Consider the following 14,209-nt stretch of genomic DNA (forward strand, 5'->3'; position numbering starts at 1 on the left):
GTGGGGTTATATGAGCACAGAATTTGGATAATCTTGCTGATTTTATGGGCACTAACGCAGATTTCTACAATTACTTTAGGCTACTGTGATGAGCAGAGAAAACTATAGGTTCTGTTATCATATCTGAAAGACTGCTATTCTTTTAATTTGATTTTTCTTTATATTTTTTCAGAGAGCTCTGCACTAAGCTTTATAGTACGAGCTGGGGCAATTCACAGAGTTGGCAAGAATTTGATCGCTTTTGTGAGTATAACGCAGTTGAAGTTTCCATGTTGACCTGTTTAGCAGATGTACGAGAACCTTGTCAGCTGGGCTGTAGAAATCTTTCTTACTGCACTAATTTTAATAACAGGTAGGAGAGAAACGCTGATTATTTTATAAAGGATTTCCTGTGCTTTGAATAAAAAAAAAAAAAAAAAAAAAGTTTTTTTCAGATGAATTTTTAGATTGTATGTCACTGTCTTTCTGTAAATCTTTTTTCAGGTAACAATTTTAAAATAAATAAGTTTTCTTTAGAAGACTTTTGGAAATGTATTTAAGCGTCATTACAAAGCTTACTAGAATAAAAGCTAACCTGTGAACCTGTAAAATGTCATCCTGTGTTAGCAGCATATTCTTCTGTCTTATTGTATAAACAATTAAGCCATGATTGCTGGGTTGCTGTGTATTATAAAATATGATTGCAACGCTTGTTAAATTTTTATGTTACCCTAACGTTTTCCTGAGAGTATTAGGATTTATCATAATGATTTACTCTTTTTCAAAGTTCCTTTTCTTTTAGAGATATTTCTGCATTTTTACACCCTACAGGGCAAAATCAGTGATTTAAAAATGCTGTCTGAATTAATAGTTGCAAGGTTACAAGTTAAATAGTTTTAGAATTTCAAAAGTATATTTGAAATTTTTCTTGTTAGTTAAGATCTCTGGCTTTTCCTTGAAATAGTATAGGTGGCATGACTATTATTACATGAATAATAGCATATATCTGTGATAGATGCAGTCTGGGCAAAAATAAATTATAAAATTTGCATTAGTGATTCACCAGGAAACATTCACACAGATGTTCCTAATATTTAATTTTTTTCTTTTAAGTCAACCTTCAGGTAAAGGGAAAAAAAAATTAAATGGTATTTGATCCAAGAGGTAGAGGTAAGAAGAGAATTTCAGCCTTGAGATTTAAAGAGCTTATTTTCATTCAAATATTTTTCAGTCTTGCTTAACTGTGGAGGGGATTYGTGTCTTTTATGCTACAGAAGGCTTAGCAGTATCAAGGTGGTAGAATTCATACGGTGAAAAGTGAAGCATGTGCTGTTTTCCTTTTCTTGTATACCTGCCATATCTTAAATTCTTTGTTCAAGACCAACAGAGCTTTTCAGGAGCTGCAATACTCAATCAGACCAAGGAGCTATGAATGACATGAAGCTGTGGGAAAAAGGAAGTATTAAGATGCCATTTATAAATATTCCTGTTCTTGATATTAGAAAATGTCAACCAGAAATGTGGAAGGCGATTGCCTGTTCACTGCAAATTAAGCCTTGCCACAGCAAATCTAGAGGAAGTATTATCTGCAAGTAAGTACCTTTAAAAAAAATCAGTTGAGAGGTTCTGCTGAGGGTTTCCATGAGAACTGAAAAGCTGCTATATGGTGTGTGGTTTATACTAGAAGAGACAAACATGGAAGGAATGTGAGCTTGTATAGTTCCTATTTCTTGAAACTCCTACTTGCTCTTCATCACTATAAATTGAAGGTGCTTGCTTGTTAATGAGAGAGATGTATGTGCTTCCATTGTAAAGCTGATTTTTTTTGGGCCATCTGTGCTGTTTGTAAACCTTCTTTCCTCTTTTTTAATTTTTAATCTATTGGTGATTTTCAGCTAGCAGAGAGAAAGGTCTGTGAAAGATAGGAAGTTCATTTAAAAAAAAAAATTGAGAATAGGTGATTGGGTAGAAAAGAGAGTGATTAATAGTACAGGTAGGGAGGTATGAGCTCAACTCTTATTAAACATTAATAAAAGAAGGAAATGGTTGGTCTTGAAAGATACGTTCATATGAGGCCATAGAAAATATACACTGACCAGTCCAAAGTAAAGCAAGAGCAGTGTAAACAATAGTTCCTGTCTTTGCAGCACAAATTTTTTTCTATTCATATATGTAAAGTTTAGCATCTACAAACACTTTGTTGTGGGAGGAGGCAGAAGGGGAGAGGTGTGGTTTCGGGAAAGAGAAGAAAGTGGAAAGCAATCTTTTTCTTTAAGTAGTGTTCATGAAGTTCTGTTTATCTGAAGATCAGATTGTGTAGAAATACTCAAGAAATGCGGAGATCATAATAAATTTCCTGAAGGCCACACAGCTGAAAGTATTTGTGAGCTCTTATCTCCAACAGATGACTTGGAGAACTGTATCCCTTTGGATACATACCTGAGTAAGTATCAACATACCTATGCAACAAAATTAGAAACCAAGATGCTTTGAATGCTTACGATTGCTTTTAATCATTCCCGTTATTTCTTTTAAAGAAAACTGTAATTGTGTTGAATTTGAGAAGTAAAAGTATTTATTTAGCATTTTAGAGAAGAATTGCTTGTTCAGATTGCCATATCTCACTACATTAATTCCTTCTGGTTTTGGAACTTCATGCAATCAGTACTTCTGTACTAATCTGTATCAGATGATAATCTGGCCTTGTGGCCTTCATGGATTGTGGGTTTTCTCTTGATTAAACTGCTGGTCGTCATCTCTTTGTATATTTGTCATGTAGACAAAATTCTTGAGGAAACAAGATAAAACAAATATATTTTTGTTTGTGAAGAATAATTCAGGTTACTATTTCCAGGACTAAGGACTTAGCTTTTGAAATGAGTTAACAAATTAACTTGACATTTCAAGCTTCTACAAGTGTAATTAAAAAACAGTAAAGATTTCACAGAATTGTCAAAAACATTTTACTTTACTGAGTACGAGAAATGTCATGCTTTATTGCAGAAATATAGACCTCGTGAATTACTATAGATGACCTGTATTCTGTTTTCAGGCCCAAGTTCTTTAGGTAACATTGTAGAAGAAGTTACACATCCATGTAATCCAAATCCATGTGCAGCTAACCAGTTATGTGAAGTAAATAGAAAAGGATGTCAGTCTGGAGAACTGTGTCTTCCATATTTGTGTGTTCCAGGTAAGAGTTTTGGACTTCTGTTTATGTGAGTTTTGCTGATAAATATATGGTACTGAAACTTTGTTGAAAGCTTTAAAATGAATTGCTGATATCTCAAAAGAGAAAGAACTCTTATTACAATTATCTCATCTTTTCAAAAGCTGTACCCAGCATTCCAGCTCTTTTCAGTTTTCTGTATGTTCTTATTTTTGTTGTCCACTGAAACAAACATCATCTTATCAGTTATATTAATTTTGCTTCAGAATAAATAAATATCCATATGTGGTCTCTAAGCATTCTGCCTGCTATTTAAGATTACAAAAATACAGCACTGCAAATACAGTGCAGTTCACTGCTTCTACGGACACCAGGGCATGTATAGTAGTATTTCCATTTATTATTAGCCATATCGTCATAATTTTCTTTATTGATAATATAAATGGACTTTGTATCTTGCCTTGAAATTAATGAAAATTGGGCTATCAGTCTTGGGACAGCATTCTGAGGGCTCTGAGAATCTGATCAAATGCAGGGTGACCTAGGATGTGCACTTGCATTGGCAGCAATTCTGATATAATATTAAAGATCAAGATGGAATCTTATGTAGAGTTGTCTCAAATCCTTCTTCATAGGTCAGACCAACTTCTCAAAGTTTCTCCAGAAGTTCGCTGGTAACTACTTCAGGTCTAAGTATATTAGTACCCAAGCTTTTTCTTAAGGGCTGTACTGTTGCTCCAACCTCTTCCCTTCACTCAGTTCATGGTGCCAATGTTTAAGGCTTCGGAAAGAAGTGACATGCAACATAGTAGATTTGCCTCTTTCTTCTCTCTAGTATTTGATTTTGCAGCACTGATACAGCATGTCTGAACTTCATCTTTAATGACTGACTGCACTGTTAGTTCATTGTTTGAGTAGAGAAAAAGGCAGAACTGCAAGACAGATAAGTTCCTTGTCTCTCCCAAATCAGTAGACTTGTAGTTTGGGGGAGAGTGACACTGGATTTGGGAAAAAAGATAAGCAGGAATAACCTGTCTTTTAGTGCTGCCTTGTCCTTCTACACAAAGCCCACAGTACTATCTTTCATTAAAGATGAAGAATGGAGATGCAGCCCTCATAGCTGACATTATTTCTGTTGCTGCTTCCTTGAGTGAAACTTTTAATGTAGGTGCACCTCACTAGGAAGGCATTGACGGCCATTTGGGAACTACTGCTTAGAGTGTAGGTGTCGTTTAACTTCTGCACTGGGCTTAAGTTCTGAGCTGATTAGAGAGAGCCTTGTGTAGAATGAGTTTCAGTAATCTAACTTTTGAAAGGGCAGGTTTGGGTGGTAATGATGACAAGAATTTAATCTGTAAAAAGAGGTGGCAGACTGTAGCATGTCCAACTTCTACAGCCATTTCATTGTCCTACCTTAGACACCTGTAGTGCTTTTCACAATTTTAATTTTAATTTTGCTTACGAAGATTAGTTTGGGTGAGTATTTCCAGGACTGAGGACTTAGCTTTTGAAATGAGTTAACACATTAACTTGACATTTCAAGCTTTTCCAAGTATGGTTAAAAAAATAAAAAAGATTTCACAGAATTGTCAGAAGCATAATTTTACTTTACTGAGCACAAGAAATGTCATGCTTTATTGCAGAAACACAGACCTCATTTAAATAACTACAGATGATCTGTGTTCTGTTTCCAGTCTCAAGTTCCTTTAAAGCAAAAGATACCATACTGTGACGTGAAGGGTCACCTATGTTTCTTGAGGCAAGAAAGAAAACTTGCATTTGGTGACTGCTTGAAAGCATGTCCTGGGAGAGACGGATGGAGATTTTTAAATTGAATTACTTGAAATATGCCCTTTGCTAGAGGAAGAGGCAGAGAACATTGTCTTAGCAGTCTCCCACCAGTTTTCTGAGCTTTTTTATTCCTGTGGTTCTGTGGCTGATTAGCAGTTTCACAGAATCACAGAATAGTTAAGGTTGGAAAGGACACCTGGAGCAGGGTCAGTTAGAGCAGTTTCCCCAGGTCTGTGTCTGGTTGAGTTTTGAGCATCTCCAAGGATGGGGACTCCAGTGCCCAATCACTCTCACAGTAAACAAGCGTTTTCTTATGCTCAGACAGAATATCCTGACTTTCAATTTGTGCCCGTTGTGTCTCGTCACTGGGCACCACTGAGAAGAGTCTGGCTCATCTGTCATCTTCACACCCTCCCATCAGATAATTGTAAACATTAAGGCCCCCCCCCCCCAGCCTTTTCTTCCCTAGGCTAAACAGGCCCAGCTCTCTCAGCCTTTCCTCATATGAGAGATGCTCTAGTCCCTTAATCATCTTAGTAGTCCTTCGCTGCACTCGCTCCAGTAGCTTCATGTCTCTCTTACACTGGGGAGCCCAGAACTGGACACAGTCCTCCAGGTGTGACCTCACCAGAACTGAATAGAGGGGAGGGATCACCTTCCCTCGACCTCCTGGCAATGCTCTTTCTATTGCAGCCCAGGATACCATTGGCCTTCTTTTCCTCAAGGGTGCATTGTTGGCTCACGGTCAACCTGTTGTTCACCAGGACTCCCAGGTCCTTCTCTGCACAGCTGCTTTCCAACTGGTAGGCCCCTAGCAAGTTCTGGTACATGAAGTTATTCTATCCCAAGTGCAGGACTCTGCACATCCCTTTATTGAACTTCATGAAGTTCCTCTCTGCTCATTTCTCCAGCCTGTCAAGGTCACTCTGAATGGCAGCGCAACTATCTGGTGTATCCACCGCTCCTCTGTTTCGTATCATCTGTAGACTTGCTGAGGGTGCGCTCTATCCCATCATCTAGGTCATTAATGAAGATGTAAACAGTATTGGACCCAATACTGGATACACCACTAGTGACTGGCCTCCAGCTGGACTTTGTGCCACCGATCACAACCCTCTGAGCCCAGCAGTTCAGGCAGTTTTCAGTCCACCTCATTGTCCACTAATCTAGCCCATATCTCATCAGCTTGCCTATGAGGATATTATGGGCGACAGTGTCAAAAGCCTTGATAAAGTTGAGATAAACAACATCCACTGCTCTCCCCTCATCCACCAAGCTAGTCATCTCATCATAGAAGGCTCTCAGGCTGTCAAGCACAATTTTCCCTTCATAAATCCATGCTGACTACTCCTGATCATCTTGTCCTTCTTGTGTCTGGGAATGGTATCCAAGATTAGTTGCTCCATCACCTTCCCAGGATCGAGGTGAGACTGACCAGYCTGCAGTTCCCCGGATCCTCCTTCTTGCCCTTCCTGAAGACAGGAGTAACATTTGCTTTCTTCCAGTCCTCAAGAACCTCTCCTGATCACCACAACCTTCCAAAGATTATCAAGAGTGGCCTTGCAATGACATGGGCCAGCTCAGTCAGTAGTCATGGGTGCATCCCATCATGTCCCATGGTCGAAGTATGGGCAAGTATGTACAGTTTAAGTGTTTCAAATTTCTCCAGTGATTTTTAATTACAAAGAGGAAAACTGGCTTTTGCTTCCCTTGTATCTCACTAGTGTTTGAAAAGCTCTTCTGAAAGTGGGAATAGATTTTCATCTGGTACTTTTTGTGAATCTAGGAAAATTGTTTTGTTTATTTTCTTATGATCCTTACAAAACTTTTTTTTTTTTGAGAAGCAGAACAGTATTACTGTAGAGGTTGTGTTATCTTGACTTACTGCAAAAGTCATTCAAAATGATCTGAAAACAAGCTCACCCAGAGCTTATGAGGAGACAGTTTGCTTCCTCTGTTTTTATCTGTATTCAGTCTTAATGATTGAAAGTTTCTGGAGATTTGCTGCAGTTCAGCCGTTACTTCTAGTATAATTTTGACCTTCTATTTCTTTTGCTATTTCTTCTTTGCAATTTTTAAAACCTTTTTTCTTCTTCTTTTTCCATACTTCTTCTCTAGTTATCCTGCTTTTTCTCCCTTTTTCTTCTATCTGTGTATACCTTTATAAGGAGTTTTTCAGTGTTCTTGTAATAGGTACAAGTAGGGTAGGAAGATCTAGTAAAAGATGTGAGAGAGGAGAAAAATTGGACTTTGCTTTGAGCCTTTAATTCAGATTCTATACTGGAAAAAATGAAGTGTAAGTAACATGACTCGTACAGAATTGTGGAAAATGAGATTCCTTGAGAACTGTTGAAATTACTGATGTTTTTTCTCTGAAGCTGCATTTCTGAAAATACTTCAGAACATTGTCTCAAGCAAATATCTTCCACGTCTGCTACTTGTTGACTTTACGAAATTAGTGAATTTGTCTGAAACTCAAGAGCAAGACTCTTTATAATAACCATTGCTGTTATTTGCACAAAGATCTACTTTCTAATGACAATGAACAACTTTTTTGCTTGCAAAACATACTTTCTGTTTCTTCAAGCATTTAGGGATACCTGTAGCTTTTTCACAAATCAAACAGTAATAGTTATTTTTGGCATTGGTACTTGCCTAAACACTACTTAAACTTGAACTAAAATTTCTCTTTGTATATAGGTTGCAAATTGGGGGAAGCCTCAGATTTTATTGTTCGTCAAGGTACACTTATTCAGGTTCCGTCATCAGCTGGTGATGTTGGTTGTTACAAGATTTGTACCTGTGGACACAGCGGGTTGCTAGAAAACTGCATGGAAATGCATTGTGTTGACCTCCAAAAATCATGTATTGTTGGAGGACAAAGAAAAAGTAAGTATTAGAACAGTAAGTTTATCTTCATACAGCATCTTATCCTTAAATAATGAAATATGGGTGAGATAGGAAGACCCAGGGCATCTGAATGCAGAATTTGTCAAGAAACATAAAAGTTAATGTCCACATCCCTATATTTAATGCTTACTCAATTCTTACCTATGCTGGAGGGTTCCAGTGTTTAAATCAATACTGAACTCTATCCCTCTCAACCAATAAAAGTCCTTGTGTGCAGATTGTTCTGACTACGCTGTTTTTCAACAAAATGGCCACTGACTTGCCTCACATCCCCTGCATTTTTTGATACCTGGTAAATACCTTGCATCCTTTCTGTGATAGAGGAACTTGCTAGTGGGAGCTCTGGGAACTGAAGAGGGAAAAAGTTCTGAGGGGAACCAGTAAGCAGTAGGGATGAAGCAAGCATAGTAAAATAAATTACTCTGTTTTAAACATTCTGTAGTTCTGAGGTTTAAGCATGGTATAGCTGACTCTGCAATTACAGAACTCATGATCTTTCTTGTAAATCCACTGTAAAATATTCAGGAACTTTAACATTCTTGTACTGAAACAGGTTGTTCAAATCCTTGGTCTACTGGACCTTATTGTTTTCTATGTGTTTCCACTTAATGGCTCCTGCTAGCATAGTATCAGCCATTCACTGTTGTTCCTCCCTGGTACCCCAAATCCAGCTGTCTACATAAAAGTCGCTTAAAACTAATTTTATCAAAATAGTTGTTGTCTGATTTAGTAGCGAACAAAATCAGTAATCACTGCATGTACACCCAATAGGCATGTGCACAAGCATGCGCGTGCACACACACTCTCACATATGCACACACACGCACGCACATACGGCTAACATAGCCAGCCACACAGATACTTTCCCACACTTGTTCCTGCTTGATCCATCTTTTTCCCTCCTTTTCCTTGGTTTTGGTCCTTCCCTAAACATCCCATAAGAAATTTGGTGCATTCCCACAGTCTCCTTAAAACATTCCATAATAAGTTTTACACAATTCCAAAATTCTCTTCCCCACATATCCAATAATAAATCTGGTACCCCTTCAGACAATAATGGTGATTAGTTGGCATGACATTCTGGAAAGGGAGTTTCTTTTATTGATTTATGTTGGTGGGTTTCACACCAGGAACGATGGTCTTATCATTCTCCTTTGATAGTCTTAAGAGTAGTAAGTTCAGTGTGCTTTTGTTAGGTTACTAGCGTTCCTCTGATCCTTGCTGGGTCTTTGTGTTCACCACGATTAGCCTTTAATCACATAGCCTAACAACGTGTATGATGATACATTGTCGTCTTTCCATGTTTCTTTGCAACGATAACTACTAATTTTTACCTGTGAACTCTGAGGTCCATTTGAAGTTCTCCACAAGTGATAATTATGAAAAGCAAGTGTGTTCTTTGTAAGCCTATAGTAGGCTAATATAGTCTATACTGTATTGCATAGTAGTAGCGGTGCTGGAAAGCTTCGAATGTTGACAAATGGAAAAAAGTTATAAAAAGACTGTTCCACGAACAGGTACAAACATTTCAGAAATATACTCTTCATTGACTGGCCTCTGCACATGGATTTCTTTGAAACCTTCATAGCCTGACTTTAATTAAGCATCATGAGAAGGCCTATTCATTTCAGAAAAAAATCTTACTGAATGTTTGATCATGAGTGTGTCTAAGAATAGGAAAATAGGGATGATATGGTGATTCTTCATACTGTAAGCTTATAATAAATTGAAAGATAATCTGATATTTATTAATAGTTATTTTTGTAATCATAAGACCTGTGAAGGGAAATGAACTATTATTTCAAGACAGCTTTCAGTAATTATTAATAATTCCTTCTTGAACAGTCATTTTATTTGGCCCTACTGAGGTTTTAACTTTGTAAAAATATGACTAGTCCTGAGAAGTTTGTTTGATGTGAGTGAACTGAATTGTGTCATGAAATCTATCTATTGGTCTTACTATTATTTTATTGGAGAGGGAGATAGTGGGTTTTTTTTTTAATTTAAAATATTTGGGTTGTTTGCTAGAATTGGTTTTGCCTATTAATGAAGAGCAAGGTTAAGTTCTAATATGGTGATGGTACTGTGATAAGTCTTGACACATGTTTTGACAAAAAGTTACTTGTATAATCAATAAGAATTATGGTTCAACATAGGAACTAATATGGCTAAGAAATGCTTGAAAATGAATATATAAGCAGATACATTATGATAATAAAGGCATGTTGAGCAGTATGGTTCTTCAAAGTTTTCCCCAGCATGGTGGTTTTAGATCTTACTCTGCTTTGCTTCTGCCAGGTTATAGTAAGATGAACAGCTTTTTAATACAGCAATAAATGAATGCTAACCATCTATTTCTTGAATTACATTTAAATTAATAGTTTTATTAAAAAAACTTTTTAATTTTAATATAAAACTTACCTTTGACAGTTTTATCTTAAAATTAACAAGCGTTAATTGAGTTCTTCCTAATCTGGCAGTGTAGTTGAAAGAGACTTGATGCATAATGGTTTTTAAAAGCCATATTGATTTATTTTCGGATTTATTCATTTCTTAAGAGATTTAGAAGTGTATTTTTGCCATGCAGGCCCACACTGTTCTCTTGTAGAAGGAAAAAAATTTTTAAAAACTTCCCACTAAGATAGGGTAGATCTTTCAAAATGTCTTGAATATAAAATAGACTCTGCTGAGCTGTGATCCAGCTGAAGCTGGTATCTTAGAATTAGTCAACAAGCAGGAACTTTTCTATCAGTGAACAGTTAAAAATATTTCAGCATTGAACATTGTGTTTAATGTTTATAAATCAGACTCTTTTAAAAAAAAATCAGAACCCATGAGGCTAAAGCAAGTCAAAGATATCTAATAAGTCCAAAATAACTGAGTCACTTTATCACACAATAAGACAGAGTTCTTTTTATATTAAGTAAATCTTAAGCAAGGAAATCCTTGTAGTTACACCTGGCACAAATGTGATTTTCACATTGTGAACTTAACCCTGAAATCATGAAAGTGTAGGTAACTGGGATATTTCTTTATCTTAGAAGATACCAAGTAAGTAAATAATCAGTTGTGCAATTATATTTGTCATTCACAAAAGTCTGCCTGTAATGGTCCGTGAATTTTACAGCTTGCAATGTTTTTAATTCATCAGAAGAGGATAAAAACTGGCTGTATATACTTAAAATTTATTTATTATTGCAGAATTAGTACTATTTGTCCATGGAAGCATAACACTGAAAATATCTTAATTTTAATGGTATTTTTGATGGCCAGTCCTGTAAAGTATTTGGTGAAAGTAAATGCTTTTAAAATACAGCCATTGGAAAATATGTTATTGGGATGTAGATTGGAACTTTTTATGGACCATTCTGCCCAGAGAAAATTGCACTTTTTTTTTTGAATATTTGTGAAGAAAGCCATAAAAAGGACTGTGAAGTTGTATTTGCTTTTTAATGTTTGCAAAGGATACAGCTGTTATTTGCCGTGGTAACTGTAACAACAAAATGTGCAGCTGGTAAGTATTCCATAAGTGCTGTCCATTTAAAAAATATATATATGTTGACTATTTGCTGAGGCACTGAGAGCTTCCTTTAATATGTCATGATTACTCATTAAGTGTGTGTGGTGATTAAAATCCTGTTGTATAATAAAAGAAAATATAGCATGACTAATTTCTAGATTCACTAGATGATGATATTGAAAACAAGTAACTCAGTTTACACTCACCATATGAACCCTTTGTAACTATTAATTATATTAAATGAATTAACAATTTATATGGCAGTTGAAAAAAGCTAGATTTTAGTCATAAAATGTGAAATGTGGTTTTTAAAACCACACTCTATAAACAGAACATCCCTGAATGCTTTATCTGTTGCCATTATTTTTTTGAATCATACTATTGTGAATTGACTCCAAGAATGAAATTAATATTGAGGAATAGGGCTGTCAGTTTGCTATGTTAATTGTTTTTAACTTCAGTCTTTAGTTCTTTTACTTAATGACTTCCAAAGTGGAAATAAATAGTCTTGCAAAGTCGTCAAGTGGATCCAAAGTTACTTTTTGCTAAAGAAGAATCACCTAAGAGGTTCAAGGTTCCCAATCCTGCATGTGGCATTACCTCCAAATCTTGGAAACTTTTCTCTTCTGTACAAATTCCTTTTTCCTTGGGTAGTCCTGTGGTTTAAACAGAGCTGTATATGCTGCAGAGGCATTCCTCTCCCATTCCCTCTTGTTCAGCCTTCATTTGTCTCTGAGTGCTTCTTCTGAATTGCTCAAACACTGAGTATTTTACTTGTGCCCCTTTAATATTTTCAGAAGTTCCAATCCTTAAACTCAACCTTTTGAAAAGAGATTAGAGAGAAGTGCCTTATTTTTTAGAGTTCAATTACTCTTACATTTTCCTGAAGAGCGGTGTATTTGCTGATAGTCTTTAATGACTTAGTCATGGATAGGTAGGTTGTTACCAGCATAGACTGATTTTACAACATAGCGAAGAACCGTCAAATTGACAGTTCACAAAACTAAACTTGAATTGCTAAATTTAAGAAAAATTCCCTAAGTTTACCATTTGATTCTTAGATTCAGGTGTCAGAAAGTTATTGACTTTACATGGCAGAAAAATTAGGCAGATTGCTCTGTCCTTAAAAAGCAGCTCTCAGTTGCATTGCTCCTTTCTGAAAGCCAGTGTGTGGGCACAGATCTCTATGTGTGTGTATTCTTGTGCTGAGCCTGGATCTGGGTTTCTGTTCAGCTTTGCAAAAACCTTTCTTGTTCCCTGCTCCAGACAGAGCTACATGGAACTAATCATTGTAACTTGTACTTCTTATTGTGACTTAAATTATGTCTGTAAAGGATGTTGCAAAATGATGAAGACTAGAATGGAAAATTACTGAGCGCAAAGTCAGAGTGCTGCTAACAGAAGCAGCGAACAGACGCAGCAGTGTTTGGGCTCTGACTAGAACTTGAGGACCTTGTTGGAAGTTGTGGGCTTTCTGAGGACCCCCGAGGAACTAGGTGATTGCTGTGAACAGGAAAGGGGAAGCTAGTCAGGGACAACTGCAGAAGGCCTTAACTTCTCCTGGGAGAAGCTCTAGCTAGGAGTGGCTGCTGCTAACAAGCTCTCTTAGCTGCCCCTGACCAGAGGGAGTTGGGGCCTTTGATCCAGGTGGCCCTTGATTAGGGYGGTCAAGCACCCTGGGAGTCAGTGCTAGGGAGAGGCCTATATAAGAGCCAGGCCTAGAGCGCAGCTCCCAGAGCGCAGCTAACAGACACAGCAGTTTGTGCAGAAGGATGCACAAAGGCACCTTCATTTCTGATCCCTCCGGTGTATACTTCCTCAAGTATGGTCATGACATGCCGCAGAGCACATTCCCCAGTGGCTGCTGGAGTTGCTGCATTGGCTGTGTCAGAGGCTGGGACCCAGACAGACCCTCTGACAGTAGATGCAGCTCTACAGGTCTCAGGCTGCAGAGAGTGCTTGGGGCCTCTCCGGGAGGCCTGGGCTGGCAGTCAGCTCTCCTGCAGGAGGTGTACTGTTGTTGATGAGCTATGTCGTCAGGTAAGGGAGTTACAGGAGGAGGTCAGTAGGCTGCACAGCATCCAAGAAGATGAGCAAGAGATAGGGTGTTCTTGGAGACTGTACAGCTCCAGGAGTCCCAACCCCCTACAGCAGTGGAGTTACCGGAGGGCTCTGCACCATGTGAAACGGTACATCATAACACTGTAGAAGGTGGCTGGAAGCTGGTCACTGCTCGTAGGAGGAGAAAGACTCCTACTCCTCCCGAGGACTTGCATTTGAAGAACAGGTTTAGTGCCCTCCAGGATGAGGAGGAGATGGACATGGCTGCAAGGGAAGTAACTGGGACAACAGACCCTGTGCCTTGCAGGAACACCTGGAAGAAGCAGCAGGTGATTGTTGTGGGGGACTCCCTGCTGCATGGGTCAGAGGCRTCTGTCTGCCGACCTGACCCCTTGTCTAGAGAGGTTTGTTGCCTGCCGGGGGCTCGTGTGAGAGATGTCATGCAAAGATTGCCAAGGCTTGTCCATTCTTCGGACTGTTACCCGCTGCTGCTCTTCCATGTGGGCACTAATGACACCAAGGGCAAACTGGAGACCATCAAGCAGGATTTCAGAGCTCTGGGGATGGTGGTCAAGGGTCTGGGAGCCCAGGTCATCTTCTCCTCAATCCTGCCAGTGAGGGGGATGGATGAGAGGAGGAGGAGATGGACTTTCCAAGTTAACAACTGGCTGCGCTGCTGGTGTTGGCAAACAGGGTTTTGTTTTCTACAACCATGGGACCCTGTTTGAAGATCGACAACTGATGGGGAGAGATGGGATCCACCTCACGAGGCGGGGCAC

At 38.3% G+C, this 14,209-nt stretch overlaps 1 protein-coding gene across 2 annotated transcripts in view; it reads left to right on the forward strand.

The window, feature by feature from the left end:
• The window catches only part of RECK (reversion inducing cysteine rich protein with kazal motifs), a 75,428-nt gene that overhangs the window by 41,813 nt on the left and 19,406 nt on the right, over positions 1-14,209 (forward strand). For both annotated transcript variants that reach the window (XM_026089234.1, XM_026089233.1), the window contains 5 exons: positions 173-352; positions 1,359-1,571; positions 2,286-2,422; positions 3,032-3,172; positions 7,640-7,828. In XM_026089234.1, the coding sequence (XP_025945019.1) occupies positions 173-352; positions 1,359-1,571; positions 2,286-2,422; positions 3,032-3,172; positions 7,640-7,828 (860 nt within the window). The remainder of the gene's footprint in view (positions 1-172; positions 353-1,358; positions 1,572-2,285; positions 2,423-3,031; positions 3,173-7,639; positions 7,829-14,209) is intronic.

This window comes from Apteryx rowi, unplaced genomic scaffold (genome assembly GCF_003343035.1).
Source record: "Apteryx rowi isolate R43461 unplaced genomic scaffold, aptRow1 scaffold_802, whole genome shotgun sequence".
NCBI lineage: Eukaryota > Metazoa > Chordata > Aves > Apterygiformes > Apterygidae > Apteryx > Apteryx rowi.